This window comes from Portunus trituberculatus, chromosome 46 (assembly GCF_017591435.1).
Source record: "Portunus trituberculatus isolate SZX2019 chromosome 46, ASM1759143v1, whole genome shotgun sequence".
Classification (NCBI taxonomy): Eukaryota; Metazoa; Arthropoda; class Malacostraca; order Decapoda; family Portunidae; genus Portunus; species Portunus trituberculatus.
The window spans coordinates 21,217,104-21,236,553 of record NC_059300.1 but is presented as its reverse complement, the minus strand read 5'-3'; the positions used below and the strand labels follow the sequence as shown (position 1 = coordinate 21,236,553).

Genomic DNA, 19,450 nt, shown 5'->3' with positions numbered 1-19,450 from the left:
CTATCTCTAGAATCGGAGAAACACCTTTTAAAGCCTCAGTGACGTCCATTAAACTTTGTTGACACAAGTAGAAATGTGACTCCGGAAACGTCTGAGAATGTGGACCCTCGTGTATATTTGTGGCAACAACAACAGCAGTACTTGCGTTGTGTTCACTGCCACCGCGAGAAATCACGAGCAAGACCGTTAATAGAGGAAATACGGACAGCATCGCAGAGTTAAGCATAACTTGTAAAGAAAATAGTACACTTAACAATATAAAAAATACTGCGCTGTGAGGTGAAACACAAAGCAGCGTAAATGATCTCGATCTCTGACCAAAGAACAATATTCTAAAGCACCTCTGCCCACATCTCATCTAATTTCAGAAGGTTTTAGGTAAGTCACACGGCTTTTAAGGAGAGCTTTAACGGTTCATGTGACATATTAACAAGATGTCTATATTATTAATAGGAGAATCTTCTTGGGATTCCAGCAAATCATCACTATGGTTTTGGAAAACAGTCGTGGTGAGAGCGAGACATTTCTGAAAACTGGCTGGAGAGCACGACAGCAATGGGTCAGGGTCCTCTAAGGTGGCCTGACATTCCCCTTATCATTGAAAGAACAATTCATCATTTTGAAGACGAGGGTCCATCACGCTGACGCTGTTAATGACAACCTTTAGACTGGAAAAGCCAGGAAGGACGGGACGGGATTCACTCATGCAACACAACCATACCGACGAAAAAATAAAAATTACAACTTAAAAAGTGTGAAATTAAAAAAGAAACAAACGATATATATTGAAAAACATCCACAGACACAACTATGTAGCAAACACCCATGCACCCACACCCACATAAACACACACACACACACACACACACACACACACACACACACACACACACACACACACACACACACGTCTGATGCAAGTGGGAGTGATACGGTTACATTTCAGACACAAAAATACTACTAGCAATATACATACTAAGAGGAGAAAGAGGAGGAGGAGGAGGAGGAGGAGGAGGAGGAGGAGGAGGCAATAAGCGCGTTGTGCTTAACATTGCACCACATCACATTATTATGGCTAAGTTTCAGTGATCCTTTGTGACGACATAGACTGGTATGAGAGAGAGAGAGAGAGAGAGAGAGAGAGAGAGAGAGAGAGAGAGAGAGAGAGAGAGAGAGAGAGAGAGAGAGAGAGGTTATAATATGAAATTAAATTAAACCGCATCAGAGGGGAGAAGGGAGACGATGGAATAGGGCAGGACACGATGAGAGAGGAGCGAGGAAAGCAGAGCAAGCCAGAGCACACCGAAACACAGGAGGAAGAAAGCACGGCAGGGAAAGAGTAAGATAAAGTGGACAGGATATGCAGGGAAGGGGAGAGACGAGAGGCAAGATTATACTACGATGGAAACCTACAGTAGTCCTTTTTTCACCAACTTCTTTCTGTGCAGGACTCGAGAAGGTAACAACGATGCCTCACACAGACAGACAGACAGACAGACAGACACCTATGGACACCTATGAGAGAGAGGCAGCTCCAGGACCCCAGTGAAGAGCTTTGGGTAGAGATGTAGTGATTCTCGATGCTCGGGAGAGAGAGGAGCGGAAGAGGCAGTTAGGCACGTACAAGCACCCAAGCCCAGTATCTCTTTGGGGTTAGGAAGTCATGACTAAGTAAGGAGACATGCAAACACACAGACATACTGATGGACGGAGATACAGATGCGGAATTACACAGAGCAAGACGCCCGCCCTTGATAGAAAGGGAGGGTAAATTTGACAGACCGAAAAAGGATAGAATTGACAGAAAAACGGAGAGATAAAATTCTACAGACAAGAGATGAAAATCGAGATGAAATAGACAGATGCAGGGATAGACTTAAAAAAAGAGAGAGGATTGGCAGGTAAACGGCCACATTGAGAGATAGCATCAAAGTTGACAGGAATACGAGCAAACAAACAAACATGGTGATAAAACTGACTGGTAGAAGGCCAGACAGAAAGACGGAGATAGAAGTGACAGATAAACAGACGGAAAGACGTAGAGGTAAAACTGACAAGTATAGACACAGAAAGACAGACAGGAATATAGAATGGACGGGCAGACAGAGAAAAAGAGGGGTATAATAGTGACAAGTACACGGACTGATAAATAAATGTGGCGACAAACTACAAACAGACGAGCAGACAGATAGATAGAGAGATAAGACTGACAGCTTGACAAGGAAGAAAATATTCAGAGAGATAAGAAAGTGTACAGTTAAATAAGCAAATGTGGGAATGATAGAGAGAGAATAACATGTTGGCAGGCTCGCTCACTCTCTTTCTCTCTCTCTCTCTCTCTCTCTCTCTCTCTCTCTCTCTCTCTCTCTCTCTCTCTCTCTGAAATATGGTAAAAAAATAACAATGTGTTTTTAGTGTACATTTCTTATTTAGTTGACCTGTTTCACTTTTTTATTTTTTTACTACATTCTTATATTTGAATATAAAAATAGCTACCCACTAGAAAATGGATGAATTTGAATTTGAATTTTCTCTCTCTCTCTCTCTCTCTCTCTCTCTCTCTCTCTCTCTGCGCCCTCCCTAGCACACACGCAGCCTTCCTAAGCGGTTTTGACAGGTAAAGTTGTGCGGCAGTCAACTGAGTAATCCAATCTAATTTTTTTCCTCGTTCTATATTACATTTTTAATTAAGTTCGCCAAGTTTTAGAGGCGGGGCTTTAATCGAAATTACCCGCAGATATCATAACTGGCTCGTAAATAATTTGATATGGGCGCTATTTTATTTTATCCGTGCATATATTAACTACTGCAGCTGGATTTGTCTTTATTCCCGGTAATTATAATGTCTGTAACTGTATACTGTACTTGCGCATATTAGATCACCAAATATGTAAAGAAGATATACGGAAATACAACACTGCGTCATTAATGTAAAGCAACATCTTGAATGAGAGACGTATTGTGTATCACGAAGTATGTATCTTATCTTTCTTTTTTCTCTCTTCCTTTTCTTTTTTAGCACTTGAAGCAACACGAATGTTACTAGTAATTACCAGTCAACTACAAGACAAACGACTCTGGCAGCCTGAACGACCCCCATTTCTTCATCTGGCAGGCGTGTGATCTCCCTCCCAGGAGTAATATTTCCCATTTCGCCCGTCACTTGGTGCTCGCTGTTCGTCTTTACCAGTTCACTTCGCTCGCACTAATTGTCTCTTCTCGTATCTCCCATTTGATCTCGTCTCCACCCCTACCCAGCTATCCTCTCTTCCCTCTCCCTCTCCTCTCTCTCTCTCTCTCTCTCTCTCTCTCTCTCTCTCAAACACCTGCCATAAAAAGGTCAAAAAAATCGAAAGCAAGGCATGAGGACAACAGTAGCCATCTTAAACACGACTCATCTGTACCGGTAACTGGGATGGATGGTCTGGCTGATTTTAGGACGCGGGGAAGCACATCTGCATATTAAGTGAAAAGATGATTAATGTGACAGTGATGGACCAATGTAGTTTAGGCAGAAATTTGGTCCCAGCGTGTGTGTGTCTATCTCTGTTTCTCTGTCCGCGCTAGCTCGGGAGTTTGTAATCAACGGTAGTCAGGATTATCAAGCAGATTCTGACTTTCTCTCGGTGCCTGAGGAGAAACAGACAGACAGACGGACATGGAGAGAAACGAAGTAAGAAGAAAGAGAGAAAATCGGAAGGAATTTTTACAATAAAAGTTAATGCATTTCACCCAATACCACTAGAAAATAACATATAAACTAGTGAAAAGACAGATTGTTCAACAGACAAACAGTCACACAAGCAATGAAAATAAACAAGACAAGTCACTAACCGGATGCACCACAAAACAAAGGAATACGAGAAGAAAGACAGACGAACAGACAGACAGGAAGAGGGACAGATAAGCATGCATACGTACTGTATATACAAAACAAACAAAAACTAGCTGTACAAGTGAGGTTAATAGAAGGATGCATTTCAGCCCATGAGAATGAACACACACACACACACACACACACACACACACACACACACACACACACACAGTAACATGAGAGCAAGTTTACAGGAGCCTGGCAAACACTTGGAGCGGGAGGAAGGGCACTAATATGCGCTATCTTCTTCATGAGAGCGTCTCGAGGACCGACAAACATCATCACAAGGCAAGTCGCTGTGTTGGTGCTCCCGGCGAGGTCCTCCCTCCCTCACTTTATCAGCCTGCATTCAGAAACACTATGCCGTTTTACTGCCACTAATTTCAACAGGTTTTAATAGAAACTATATAGAGATTTTCAAACGTGATTTAAAGCTTTAAGTGATAAATTAACAAGTGTTCTTCATTATGAGACGGGATAAATACCTATGAAAATAAGACTAATTGTCTCTGTGGCCTCTAAAACTATAGTCGCGATGAGAGAGGAGTGCGTTTATGAATATGGATTTTTGTTGAAGGAAGCCGAGGCGAGAAGGGGAAAGTAAAGGGGTGAAGGTAAGAGAAAAGGTGATAAACAATTGCAAAGAATGAAGTGGGAAGGATACTTAGTGAAGATGATATCGAAAAGAAGATAAAGGCTATGATGTTAAGAGGAAACCAGATAAGAGGAGAACGTAAATGGGTTCAAGATAACGATATAGATGCTGAACGATGGAAAGGATTATGTGGGGAAGAAGACCAAAGCAAAGGAAGGGAAAAGAAAAAAAAAACAGATAAAAGTAGTAAGGGCGTTGAACGAAGGAGAAACAGAGTGAGAGGATAACAGGAGAGGGAGCAAGAGAATGGCTGAGGAGGAGGGAAGGTGGAATGGATGAGAGGAAAGAGAACAAGGAAAGGAAGTGAGTGATAAGGTTGAGGGATGAAAAAAGATGAACAAAGATAAAAGTGAAGAAGATGAAAAAAATAACACTGACTAGGAATGAACGAGAGCGAGAGACTAGATGACAGAGAGAGAGAATGAAGAGAAAATAGAATGAATAACTGAGGGAGATAAGATGGAGTGAACGAAGAAAGAAGGTGTATATGGTTGGCTGAGAACGAGTGAATGAAGAGAAGAGAGAAAAAAAGAAAGTGAGAGAGATGAGAGCGAATGTGACACGGGAGAAAAAAAAAAAAAGAAGAGACTGAGAAAACCTTTAGAGAGAAAGAGAGAGAAAAGGATGTGGGGGAAAAGGGAGAGGAAAGGAACACGTAAGAGTGAATGGTGAAGGGAGAGTGTGGGAAAGGGAAGACAAGGAGTGGCTAAAAGAGGAAGCGAATGGGTAAGAGGAAACGAATGGGGAAGAGGAAAGGAAGCAAGAGTGGGCGAAAGGTTAAAGGCAAAGAGGCAGAGGGTGTGGATTGAAGGAGAGAGAGGAACAAGCGTGGGTGGAGAGTGGAAGGCAAAGAAAAAATACCAGTTTCTGTGGAGAGGAAGTGGAATATGAAGAAAAAAAAAACATTAACCATAACATATTAGAGAGAGAGAGAGAGAGAGAGAGAGAGAGAGAGAGAGAGAGAGAGAGAGAGAGAGAGAGAGAGAGAGAGAGAGAATGAGTATCTGAACAGCTCACGTGCATCCTCATTTCCTCAATTCACTCTTTCTTTTCTTTTTTCCCAAACATTTTTCTCGAGCCAGACTTCTTTTTATGCTCAGTATTTTCCTTCGTGTGTCCGCCTTTCATTCCCACGTGTTCAATTTCCTCCTCATTCTATTATCCTTTATTTTTTCTCATTTTTATTCTCGTCCTCTCTTTCTCTCTCGGTTCACTTTACTTATTTTTTTTCTCACCCTTTTATCCTTAATACCGGATCTTTTTCCCATATTTTTCCATTCACTTAGATCCTTATTTAATTCTCATGTGTTCGGAATATGCTTTAATTCCTCTTACCTCTTCTTTACCCTTCCTTCCTTTCTCTCTCTCTCTCTCTCTCTCTCTCTCTCTCTCTCTCTCTCTCTCTCTCTCTCTCTCTCTCTCTCTCTCTCTCTCTCTCAATTTTACGTCTCTCCTAATAATTTCAATTCTAATTTCACCTAATCCATAAATCCGCCCTCATCTTCCCCATTCCTCTTCCTTCCCCCAGCACTACTTTTTTTTTTCTTTTTTTCTCTCTCTACACCCTCTCCTTCCGCCATTCCCTAACAAGTCAATTTCTCAATATTATCGCACGGAGGCTCCATTTGGTATCTTGTTCAGGATGCGTTCTCGGCTTTTTCCATCCGTCACCTTGCTGCTTCGATCCATTACGTATGCGCCATGAATTAAGCCACTAACCGATGCAATTTCAAGGATTTCCCGTCGTAAACCCTCGCTACCCTTGTCTCTTGTGGCCTTCACCTGTGCCTTTCCCCTACTGCGTGTGTGTGTGTGTGTGTGTGTGTGTGTTTTTCACTGTTTGATCTGCTGCAGTCTCTGACGAGACAACCAGACGTTACCCTACGGAACGAGCTCAGAGCTCATTATTTCCGATCTTCGGATAGGCCTGAGACCAGGCACACACCACACACCGTGACAACAAGGTCACAACTCCTCGATTTACATCCTTTCACTACACGTGAAAGGAGACACACCCAAATATCTCCACCCGGCCGGGGAATCGAACCCCGGTCCTCTGGCTTATGAAGCCAGCGCTCTAACCACTGAGCTACCGAGTGTGTAATGTGTGTGTGTGTGTGTGTGTGTGTGTGTGTGTGTGTGTGTGTGTGTGTGTGTGTGCGTGTGCGCGCGTTGTCTTGTCCTTCTTTATCCTGCTTTGCTTTGCCGTCCTCTCACTTCGCGTCTCTCTCTCTCTCTCTCTCTCTCTCTCTCTCTCTCTCTCTCTCTCTCTCTCTCTCTCTCTCTCTCTCTCTCTCTCTGGCCTTCCTCTTACTTTTCTTCCTCCTCTTCCTCAACCTGCTTTTCCTCCTCCTCTCACTCCTTGTTCTTGTCTGTCCTCCACTTTCTCTTATCTTCTTCCCTTATTCCTGCCTCCACTACTCTTCACTTCTTTTCCCTTTATTGTTCTCCTTTCTTATCCTTCTGTGTTGTTCCTCCTTCTCTTCCTTTTCGCCCGGCTCCAGTAGTGTTGTTCTTACCTGTCCTCCCCTTCCTTGTTCTCTTCCTCCTCTTTCTTTTCTTGTCTTCCCCTCTTCTTCTCTTTTCCTTCCTTGTCCTCCCCTCTTGAGCTTTTTCCATTCCTTGTCATCCTCCTTTCTCTACTCTGCTCTATCTTTACCCTACTCTTCCTCCTCCTCCTCCTCCTCCTCCTCCTCCTCCTCCTCCTCCTCCTCCAATTGCTTCCGTCTTTCTTACCTTTTTTATACTAATTTTGTCATCTTATTTGTTCTCTTCTATTATAATTATCTTTCCTCTCCTTGTCATCCTCCTTTTCTATTCCTCCTCCTTTCTATATTTTTCTCTATTTCCTCCTACTCCTCCTACTTTTATCTTTCCTTCGTTCTCTTTACTCATTTCCCTCCCTCTCCTTCTCTTCTACCCAGAATACACAGTTTATACAATTTCCCATCCGTTCCCTCATCAGCAGCTACAAAACTACAGGCATTAATTATCTCCATTCTAGTGTATTATTATTATTATTATTATTATTACGTGTTTTCAATGCATCACTGTCATTGTTCGCACTAAGACCTTTTTCATTCGCTTTATGATCATTACTCTTATTAATTTCTTTCTTCCTGCTGTCACTTCCTCTGATGAACGTTATTTTTTTTTTATTATTATTATTATTATTATTATTATTATTATTATTATTATCATTCTTATTATTTTCTTATTATTTTTCACACTTACTTTTAACTCGTTTATGTAATTTTGTTTGGTGTTCTTTTTTCGTTTTTTTTTTTTTTTTTTTTTGTTTTATCATTATTACCATCATTACTTTAAGCTCGTTGCTGTCCTTTTGTCTGACATTTTTTTTCTTTTCATTTCTCTCTCTCTCTCTCTCTCTCTCTCTCTCTCTCTCTCTCTCTCTCTCTCTCTCTCTCTCTTCTTTCCATTATTATTATAATTATTATTTTCACTCATTGCCTTAATTTTGTGTATTTTTTTCCCTTCGCTCACAGCTTTTGTTTTGTTAATTGCGCTATTTTCGTCTCCTTTAAACCACCTCATTATGTTCATTGTTGCTCCGCCATGTTTTCGCTTTCGTTTCCTTTTTTTTTTTCTTTTCTTCAAGATTGTACAACTTTATTATTATCGTGCATTGCCATCATTAGTTTTTATTTTTCCCTAACATGTTTTAAGCTTTACCTTTTTTTTCATTATTTTCGTAATTACTTTTTCGTCCTCACTGCTTCCATTCTTCTAATTCTTTTCGTTTTGATTTTTTTCCAGCTTCTACGAACGTCATTGTTATTCCTCAGACTTTTCCATTTCAATTTCGCTTCTCCATATTTCTTTCCTGTTTTCCTTTCTTTTTTTTTTCTATTGGAGCGCCTTGCCGACATAATCATTATTTCTATTCCGTTTTCCGCCGTGACAGTATCGGTACTTATTCATCATCATCATTATCGTCTCCGTTTTCTTTTTACGCTACACAGAAAACGAGAAAATAAAATGCAGTGGTTCTAGAATGCACCAGTCCTTTCTTATTATTATCATTATTACCATGTAAAGAGAGAGAGCGAGAGAGAGAGAGAGAGAGAGAGAGAGAGAGAGAGAGAGTAACAGTAGCAGTAGTAGTAGTAGTAGTAGTAGTAGTAGTAGTAGTAGTAGTAGTAGTAGTAGTAGTAGTAGTAGTAGTAGTAGTAGTAGTAGTAGTAGTAGTAGTAGTAGTAGTAGTAGTAGTAGTAGTAGTAGTAGTAGTAGTAGTAGTAGTAGTAGTAGTAGCAGCAGCAGCAGCAGTGTGAATAAAAGCAGCAGTAACAACAACAACAACAACAACAGCAATAAAATAATAATAATAATAATAATAATAATAATAATAATAATAATAATAATAATAATAATAATAATAATAATAATAATAATACAAACAAACATCAACAATCACGATAACACAAACACATGAATAACCCCAACAAACAAATAAATACGCAAACAACAACGAAAACAACAAGAACACGTCACAATGAGGGAGCGACAGGCGGCATTCATTTATAACCCTTCAGCACCACCTTAACCCTTTCAGTACCGGGACGCATTTTTTACCTTGAGATTTGTGTACGATGAGGCGATTTTGTTGACGTCAGGAAGGCTCTATGGAGGTCAGAAAATTAATGGCCACAGTCTTCACTATCTCAATCCCTCACATGAGTTTCTGCAGCTGTATAAAATGATCAAATAGTAATCGGAATTAATATAAAAATGCACCACGGTACTGGAGAGGTTAATACTGCATGTTACGCATCTAGTGAGTGTTCTGCGTCACAGCCTGAGAACAGTGTGTCATCCTCCCCAGTGTTCCGGTGAGGTAGGTACCAGTGCTTCGTGACACATTTTATGGTGGTCTGTGCTGAGTGTCGGTGTTGCATGTTGTGTATATAGTAGTGCCCCGTGCTCATGTGAAGGTTGTGTATTATGAGTGTCCTAGAAATGTCACGTGTTTCATTTTGCGCTTGTTCGTCAAGTTCTGAGTTTGGTTCTAATACTCCGTGGTGCATCTGTCAGAATTGTCTCATCAGGGTTCCATTTTCGGGCTTCTTAGTAAAATTCTGAGTAAAGTTTCGGCATTTTGTGAACCAACTGTCACTTCTATGGACGGTCTAACATGAACACGTTTTTATCACTATGCTGAGTATTCTTGCAGCGTTCTATCGCCTTATCTGTACTAAGTTTAAAAAGAAGTGTTGGGGGTGTTTTATGAGTATTGGGGTTTACAAGAATGCTTTCATGATTGTAGTGATAAAAATTAGGCATCGTTAATGAGAGAAATATCAGTGAGAACGCCACTTACGAGTATGTATATTTTTTTTCGTTCTTGGAAAACTGTACTTATGAGCGAACAAAGCACTTGAGAATCCAGGCTATGAGCTGCTAACAGTCTAAACTTGCCACCACATCCTCGTTTTCTTTGGGAGTTAAGGTCCGTCCACACTCAGACTTTTTCGCCGGGGAATAACCAGTGCTGCGTCGAAAATGGTTGGTGACCGTCCAGATTGGGAGATTTTCCTACGCTTCTAAGTCACATGTGAGCAGCCAGAAGGGAAGTATATTCGTTGCATTTATAGATGCTCCCACTATCAACATAGTTCAAGAGGTCCTCCTATAGACCATTGTGGCATTTGCTTCCACAAAATTGAGGAATATGAAGAAATAGAAGGGTCATTGGTGCAAGGAAAGCCTCTGCAGGCAGAGTGAAAGAGTAAGTAACGCGGCTGACATACATCCCATTCTTTTGATATGAGACTGGGTAAGAGCGCGGCGACTCCCCGGATGAGTCACCGCCAAAATGACTTAGAGGGTGTCCCTCCCGCTCCGTAGCCCGCCCACTTTTACCATATATGGAAGTTCTGTCGAAGCACTCCCATTATTCCCGGCGAAAAAGTCTAAGCGTAGACGGGACTTTAGTGGAAGGCAGAATGTCCGAGAAACAATTAAGAAAAAAATGGGATAGGAGGAGAAATAAGTTAGATATTGACTTATGAACCGAGATATTCGTGAATTATCTATTACACACACCAAGCCACCCACCTACCCACCCACACACACACTAGTACCTCACCTTCCCATTATATCTGCATGTGATTGATGGTATTAACGTGCTCCTTTTTTTCTCTCCTCAGAATTTAATTACCAGTACATTAACACGCAAAAAACGCTTGCTACTTTCCAGCCGCCGTCGCGACGCGCAAAGCCTGTGTAAGCCTGTGTGCTGCCAACTAACAAATATTTCCTTAATCATGAAGATACGCAAGTGTTTCCCTGCTTTTTTTTTTTTCTCCTTTAAAAAGAAATTCACGCTGAAAACATATCCTGGGTAAACTTTTTTTCTTGTGTGTGTGTGTGTGTGTGTGTGTGTGTGTGTGTGTGTGTGTGTGTGTGTGTGTGTGTGTGTGTGTGTGTGTGTGTGTGTGTGTGTGAGTATTATAACTGCGTGTTCAAGCCGGCATGATGAAACGAGGACGAGAAAAAGAACCATAAAAATTGAGAAAAATGTAAAGGAAAGGAATTGAAATGAAAACCTTGTGAAGAGAAAATAAATTGTCCACAAACTTGGTTGCACACACTCACCCACCCACCCACCCACCCTTTACCCACCTACACACAATTAATGAGAACAAGAATACAAGCAACAACAACAACAACAACATATACGAAAGAAAACGGACAGCAAGCATTATCAAACCCAAAACTCTTTTTCACCCCGTCATCCATCCCAAACCCTCCCTTCTCCTCCTCCTCCTCGTCACACACGCCCACTCGCTTCGGCACACACGTTCAACACGCGCGTGCTGCTGCTGACAAGATACTGCTCGAGCCAACAACAACCCCCACCACCCCACACGAACATTACGAATAGAAACTCCTCCTGGCATTTCCTTTACCATTTTTATTATCGTTATTATTATTATCATTATTATTATTATCTTATTATTACTATTATTTTATTATTATCATTATTATTATTATTATCATTACTATCATTATTATCACTACTACTACTACTACTACTACTACTACTACTACTGTTGCTGCTGCTCCTACTACTGACAATGAAAGACTTGTTACTGTCGTTGGTCTAGTTCTTATCATGTTTCGTCATCATTATCGCTATCATCAAAAGCCTCCCGTAACGGTGTACGTACGTAATGCAGGTTAGCCTGGCGGAGTAGTTCAGGAAGGCAAATACTTTTCATCAAAAGCTGCTGACCGAGGAAGGAAACAAGCACAAGAAATTAATGCAAGGCAGATGAAAAAGAGGCAGCATCCAATTGATCGGCCAAGCAAAAACGATTTATTGCAACAAATATATCCACTACAATAATAATACGATTCAATATGCTCCGTGTGGGCGACACGCTTGCGTCATTCAACATTTCCACATCCCTCCCTCTACTGGCTCCCGCACATTCTGGCTGACCTACTGGTGCGTTTTTCTGCATTACAACTTTTATCGCAATAAGTATTCGACTATTGCAAACATAATGAATATGAATCTCTCAGTCGGAGCCACGCGGTATGCTCACTACGAGCGAACTGACCCTCAGACACAAATACTAACACAATGCTGCTGGTCGATATACAAGCGCAGCTTAATTCATTAGCAATAACGTTTATTAAATTGAACGTATGGGAATGCCCGACCGCCCCTGGATGGCGGTCATCGGACGGCATGTCCAGCGTTGTGCTGTTGCTGCTGCTGCTGTCATTTAGCCAATAGTAATACTTTATCAAACACAAAATATTGGACGACTATTGATAACCTAGTGACTGCCTGCACTTAACCAAACTGCGGAGAGTTGCAGATATTCTAACAGTGAATGCTAACTGCTCACATTATCCAGCACAACCTGCTCCCTCCACGCTCAATGCAACTCTGAACATGACATTCCGTATTTTTATGTTTCCCGCAGCGGCCTCGTCAGTTTTCATCTGACGCTTTGTTGGCTGAGGAGCGCGGGGCAGCTGGCATGCCTGGATGGGGTCACACTTGTCTATGTCTTCTTGTCAGCGAAAAGAACAATGGATAATCAATACGAGAGAGGATGAGCGTGGGTGAACTGAGTGAGCCGCCTACCGTTATAATACCACTTACCAGATATAACATAGAGCTCGATTATGCTTAACGTTTTTAATTCATCTTGATTGGATTTTCACTTTCCGTATGAATATAGTAAAAATATCAAAGAAGCATATTAAAACATTACATTGATAACAGTATGCTAATTACAAGAGGATGGAGCTAAAAGTTGCATGGCTCTGGAAATCTTTTCAAACATCACGTAACTTTATCGTTTGAAGACCTTTGATTACCAAGTGTGGCGGCGGGAAAGCTAATCAACGAACAAAACAGTTCATAAATGAGAGAAAAATGCCTGTTTTGGAAATCGTCATATAAAGAAGCTTACGTTTTTCGCAGTCTTTTGCAACGAAACGAGCTGCTGTTTAATTTTCTTAAGTAATTAATTTTTGGGTATCTTCCTCCTCTGACATGACGGTGGCGGTAGTAGTGATGTTGGTGAATGGCCACGCATGCATCCCTACACGGACTGTTCATGAGAACCTCCCTCCTCTCTTGACTATCTGGCTGTCTCCCTCCCTTTCTCCACACTTCCGCTCGAGAGAGAAGCAGAGAGGCCACCGCCAACCCTCATGACGCATTGACACGGCATTGATCCTCTAGCCTGCCCTGCCTCCTGCCCACACCTCTCAACAAATGAAAACTTAATACCAGGCGACCAAAACAACCCGACGGTCGTGTTCTGTCCGTGAAAGAAATGCCGTTACCTGAGACTGCGACGCGTGACCGCCCTGTGAAATGTTACCTGTGAATAAGGTATCTACAAAAGTCATGGATTTAAATAAAATAAGCAGGAGGTACATGTGCTGTCCTGCACCATACTTTCTTCATATAAATCACACAGGAACAAGAAACAGTTTATGTATCAATCACTGCAGGAATTATATAGATACAATCGACAGGTCTTAATTCACGGAGACACACAAAGTATACAATTATTCTCATCTCAGTCTGGTGTCTCTGAAGCTGTCAGGGCATTCACGACACGGTTCAGTTAACTCACCACGTGATTCTCTGTTCAGAGAGTAAGCCGGTGACATCTTTACTTATAATTACAACACTTGTCCCCAAAAAGCGAACCGTGAAGCAGGAGTTGGCACACTAAAGGCACTGTGAAAACAGCGTTGTTGGATGTACAATGTACATGTATAACTATACTAATATATACGGTGCGGAAGGAATGCCTCTATAAGTTAAATTCTTGGGATTGAATTTCTTGACCAAAAACACAGACCATAACACTATCATGCAAATGGATGAGCCGCGCTGGGCACGCCGGGAGAAACAAGAATAGTTTTCCTTCTTCACGCAATGTTTGATATTGTGCCGCCGCCTCAGGCACTCCCGTCTGCCTGGTCATCCCCCAACCAGCATGCGGCCCACCAAAAATTAACCTGGCCAATTCATTCTCGGTGGAATCTGAATGGCTTACAACACGGTACACGGCATGTATTTGCGCTTTCTCTCTCTCTCTCTCTCTCTCTCTCTCTCTCTCTCTCTCTCTCTCTCTCTCTCTCTCTCTCTCTCTCTCTCTCTCTATATATATATATATATATATATATATATATATATATATATATATATATATATATATATATATATATATATATATATATATATATATATATATATATATATATATATATATATATATATATATATATATATATATATATATATATATATATATATATATATATATATATATATATATATATATATATATATATATATATATATATATATATATATATATATATATATATATATATATATATATATATATATATATATATATATATATATATATATATATATATATATATATATATATATATATATATATATATATATATATATATATATATATATATATATATATATATATATATATATATATATATATATATATATATATATATATATATATATATATATATATATATATATATATATATATATATATATATATATATATATATATATATATATATATATATATATATATATATATATATATATATATATATATATATATATATATATATATATATATATATATATATATATATATATATATATATATATATATATATATATATATATATATATATATATATATATATATATATATATATATATATATATATATATATATATATATATATATATATATATATATATATATATATATATATATATATATATATATATATATATATATATATATATATATATATATATATATATATATACACACACACAGAGAGAGAGAGAGAGAGAGAGAGAGAGAGAGAGAGAGAGAGAGACCCACACACACACACACACACACACACACACACACACACACACACACACACACACACACACACCACGTACTCAGTATCTGGGGCGGAAGAATGCGAGGCCGGCCAGCGTGGCTAGCCAGCATTCACATACACGTTGGTTGGTGTTTTGTCTTATTTTTATTCAACGAGATAAAAGTTGAGATTAGCTGCAGGCAATTAATGTCAGTGACGGACCTGACATGACTTTCCGTAAGCCCGCTTGTACCGCGGACCACGTGAGGAGGGCAGATACGAATACGAACGGCCACGGCGGGTACGGCAGAGGCGTTGTGTGAAGAGGAGCCGGCTTGTGCCTCTTACTAGAGTGGAGATGCCGCCGCGGTGAATGGAGCCGTGACTTTGGGCCGCAGAAATTGAATTACCTACAAATTCTGTTGATTAACGTGGAAGTGTTGATGGTGGTGGTGGTGGTGGTGGTGGTTTTTGTTGTTGTTGTTGTTGTTGTTGTTGTTGTTGATGTTGATGTTGCTGCTACTACTGCTGTCGTCGTTGATGATGGCGTGCAATGGTAGTGAGAGAAGTGAAAATTTTCATAGCATTACAATAATAAAATTAATCATTCATCATCCCTACCATAACTTTTTCTACCAAATTCGACTGTTCACCATTCTCTCTCTCTCTCTCTCTCTCTCTCTCTCTCTCTCTCTCTCTCTCTCTCTCTCTCTCTGTCTCTGTCTCTGTCTCCGTGTGTGTGTGTGTGTGTGTGTGTGTGTGTGTGTGTGTGTGTGTGTGTGTGTGTGTGTGTGTGTGTGTGTGTGTGTGTGGGCTCCCGTCCGCTTTGCCTCCATCCCAGCATGCGTTCTGTGAGCGTGTTACACATCAAGTTTGTGCTTCAATTTTAGCAGGGAATAAAGGAAGCAATTTATGAGGCTGCCTGGGAGACACACATTTGAAACCATCGGCGTAACCGACTCTTTTTTTCCTCTTTTTTTTTATCATTTTAACTTTTATTTCAGTTGGTTTTGCCTTTTTCTTTACCATCAATGCTTTTCACTTACATCGTCCTCCCACGCCCCACTAAGCCTAGGCCCATGTCAACTGCGTCAGGTATTCCGAAACCCCGTCAAAACACAGAAATGTCCCCTCAGAAAGGAAATAACACCGGCGAGCTTGTGGAGGTCTCGTCACGTGCTTGGCTTCCTTCACTCTTGTGCTTCCTCCAAACAGCCAAGCCCAGCCCCTTGACCTCCCCTTAATCCCTTCCTCTTCCCCGTGGCCCTACCTCATCTCACTTCCAGCAGGCGCACCCGTACAAGTGAAGCACGTGATGTCTGAAAGCTTACACTCACGTTCAGTAGCTTAAGAAAGTGAAACGAGTATCAGGGAGTGATGTGGAGGCGTGAAGTGATAGTGTTCCGGGACAGTGACCTCAACGCAGGCAACACATGTCGTGCGTAGTGAAGTAAAGTGATTATGCAAGTGTTGTCTGTGTTTACTATAATGACTCGCTAAGGTGCGAACATAGACGCCCTCATTCAAGATAACGCACGTATAACACACACACACACACACACACACACACACACACACCTCTCTCTCTCTCTCTCTGCTACAGAAACACGGACACACACACACACACACACACACACACACACACACACACACACACACACACACACACTGACTGGGGAATCAACTGACATGATAATCAATGACAAATAACAAAGCCCACACATGAAGACAAAGCACGTACAAACATTCCACACAGTTTTCGTGAGCACACACCCACACCCACACCTAAACACATCCTGCTGTATTTAAAGAAAGTTGTTTTATTCAAGAAAATTACAAGAATCACGGAAGTAAGTAAATTAACACACGACACTGAGTACTGACACGGCAGGATGATAGGAGTGTTATGTATGTGCTGCACTGTCTTATTGTTTCCTCTAATGATTGTTAAGCTGTTATTTTTAAAACTATCCTACATGATGCGAACGAAATACAAAATAGAAATATTCCTTAGTTTTATAGTTTTTGCAAGCATGTTTCAGGGCAGCAAGGTACAACCGAGATTCCGGAGGTGCTTATGTAATGCCTTAAGTGTTAAATTGCCCTCATTGTCCCCCCACGACCACCTGCTACGTCCCTTCACAGAAATGTCGTGCCCTGTTCCCACCCTGCGGCGCCTCCACCCTGCACATTTCCTCTACCCGGACGCTTGAAACTGGCAATCAATCACTTGAGCAGCTGAGGAACGTGACCAAGTTTGAGGAGAAATGTATAAAAACAACCCAACAAAACGCGGCAGCATCACCCCTCGGCGCGAGGAGCCCACGGCCCCGCCCTCACGCTGCGGTTCATGTGCCAACTCCCACAGGCACAACTTACCGTGCCGGCAGCGGTAGTGTGACCGATGTGAGGCTTACCTGAGAGGTGGAGCAGCAGGAGAGAGACGAAGCATGTGGTGAAGACCTCCATCCCGCGCCGTGTGTGTGGCACTGTTCGGGCGGACACTTTAGACAAGGTACCACAACACTTGTCTCAATTTCTAAGAGTCAACAAAACATACACGTAAATCCACTCCTTCCAGTATTTTCTAAAGGGACATGTTTGCAAGAGTTCGTAAGTTTTGTTTCAGTTTAGAGTTCCCGCCAGGCCGTGGGTTGGATCAGCGATTAACTTAAACGTTTCTCATCAACCTTTTCCGCGGCGGGAATTAAGTGAAATAACCTTGACGTGCTGAAGTTATGTCATCTACCTACTTATGAATACTTATTTACCATTCTAATCTACTTCACAAAAGATTCTTGAAGACGGAGATGAATGAACAAAGAAAAGTTTTGAGTTTGCCAAGTGTCTCAACAACGACTTGCGCCTTCCAGCAGACAACCCAATTATGAATTACGGAGCCACTGACACCTTTCCGCATATACTAAGAGTGTAAGGTATCCCGAGACTCACGCAGCCAGGAAAGAATAGCACTGGGGCAGTAAAAGAGACACGTGCTGGCAGCCGACACACCCTCCACGCTCCATGGCTGGCCGAGCACTGAACTGGGCTGCCGTACGATCCCGCCCGCAACGCAGTGGCCTCGCCTCGCGCTGCCCACACTGCCCAACATGACCTGCTCATCGCCTCCTGAGTGAGAGTTGCATTTAATTGGATAGCTCATCGCGATGATCTTTCATCAATGATTAAGGAATTCACAGTAGTACCTGGAAAAAAAAGCGCAAGTTCCAGTCATGAACCACCAAATCCCTCTCAAGTAGTAAAACCGGCACGAGTAACATCTGCAGACCGCGGACCACTGAGACAGGAGCTTTACATAGAAGACTGCCGTGTCTGTGGTCGTGACTCGTTGTTTCTCTTACTATTTTTATACTCCGCCGTCACTATTGCTTTTAAGCAAAAATTGTCTCAAATATGCTCGCTAGTCTTGCAGAAAGGAAGCGGGGATTGAGAACAGCACAGCAAGGCACTCGTGATGCATGCAGGCCTGTCAGCGATCCTCGAGCGCCGCCACCGCTCAGTGAATTTTTCCCTCACCACCGATGAGCTTTGCGTCGACTGACTCGTGAAGCCGATCCGGCTCAGTGAGAATGAACCAGTCTCGACTCAGCGAAGCACCAGCTTGGCTCCAATCGATACCCTGACTTTCTTAGCGCATCGTACTTCAGTTAAGATAAAATATATACGCAGAGAGAGAGAGAGAGAGAGAGAGAGAGAGAGAGAGAGAGAGAGAGGAAGCACACAACGGATAACTCAAAATACCTTACCATCCCATTATTTTCCCACGCAACATGAAAAATTACGGATTCCTTCACCACACCCATCACGCCCTTGCGTACCGGTAACTGGACTAGAGCGCCGTTCGACACAGTGAGGCGCGGTCATAAATAAGGCGTACAATGCATTACCCAAGGACGAAGCGGCATAATTGGTGGTCATGCGAGACTCAACATCCGACGTCACCATCAGTCAAATTTGCAGTCATCAGGCGTCAACTCGTGTGTCAATTCCAGGCTGTAATTTAAATGACGATAAAATTCAGACTTAATGTAGCTGAGTTAATTCGGTCACAGTAATGAACGTGGGTTTCTGGAGGGGCCACGGTGGGGGGAGGGTGGTCGGGCGGGCAGTTCCGGGTGGAGGATAGAGAAGAGGGGGAGGAGTTGCAGGCTAAGATAAGCATGTTGGTCGTCGGCTTTGAGATACGACTTGTGTGTGTGTGTGTGTGTGTGTGTGTGTGTGTGTGTGTGTGTGTGTGTGTGTGTGTGTGTGTGTGTGTGTGTGTGTGTGTTTCAAAGAAATAATCCCACTTGGTTTATTTTCGTCGGTACGTGGAATGTTAAAAAGTAAGCTTATCGCTGGTGGCACGCACTGCATTCTTTACACGCACACTGCTGAAAAAGGGAAGATTTCTGCATTAGATTCAGTTTTTGCATCATCGATCACACCTGCATTTATTACACCGCAACTCTCCTCCAGCACACAGAAGTAAT

At 41.5% G+C, this 19,450-nt stretch overlaps 1 protein-coding gene and 1 non-coding gene across 4 annotated transcripts in view; both read right to left on the bottom strand.

Moving 5' to 3' along the window:
- Nucleotides 1-18,020, bottom strand: part of LOC123519922 — a 193,105-nt gene extending 175,085 nt beyond the window's left edge. The window contains exons 1-2 of one of the 3 annotated variants that reach the window (XM_045281627.1): nt 17,910-18,000; nt 17,375-17,647 (exon numbers count right to left, since the gene is read on the bottom strand). In XM_045281627.1, the coding sequence (XP_045137562.1) occupies nt 17,375-17,426 (52 nt within the window). In that variant the 5' untranslated portion in view covers nt 17,427-17,647; nt 17,910-18,000. Of the gene's footprint in view, nt 1-17,374 lie in introns of all 3 variants that reach the window. The other 2 variants (XM_045281628.1, XM_045281626.1) reach the window with 2 other exon arrangements.
- Nucleotides 6,558-6,631, bottom strand: Trnam-cau. The gene has a single exon. It is a non-coding gene; the product is annotated as a tRNA-Met (tRNA).
- Nucleotides 18,021-19,450: the final 1,430 nt, after the last annotated feature.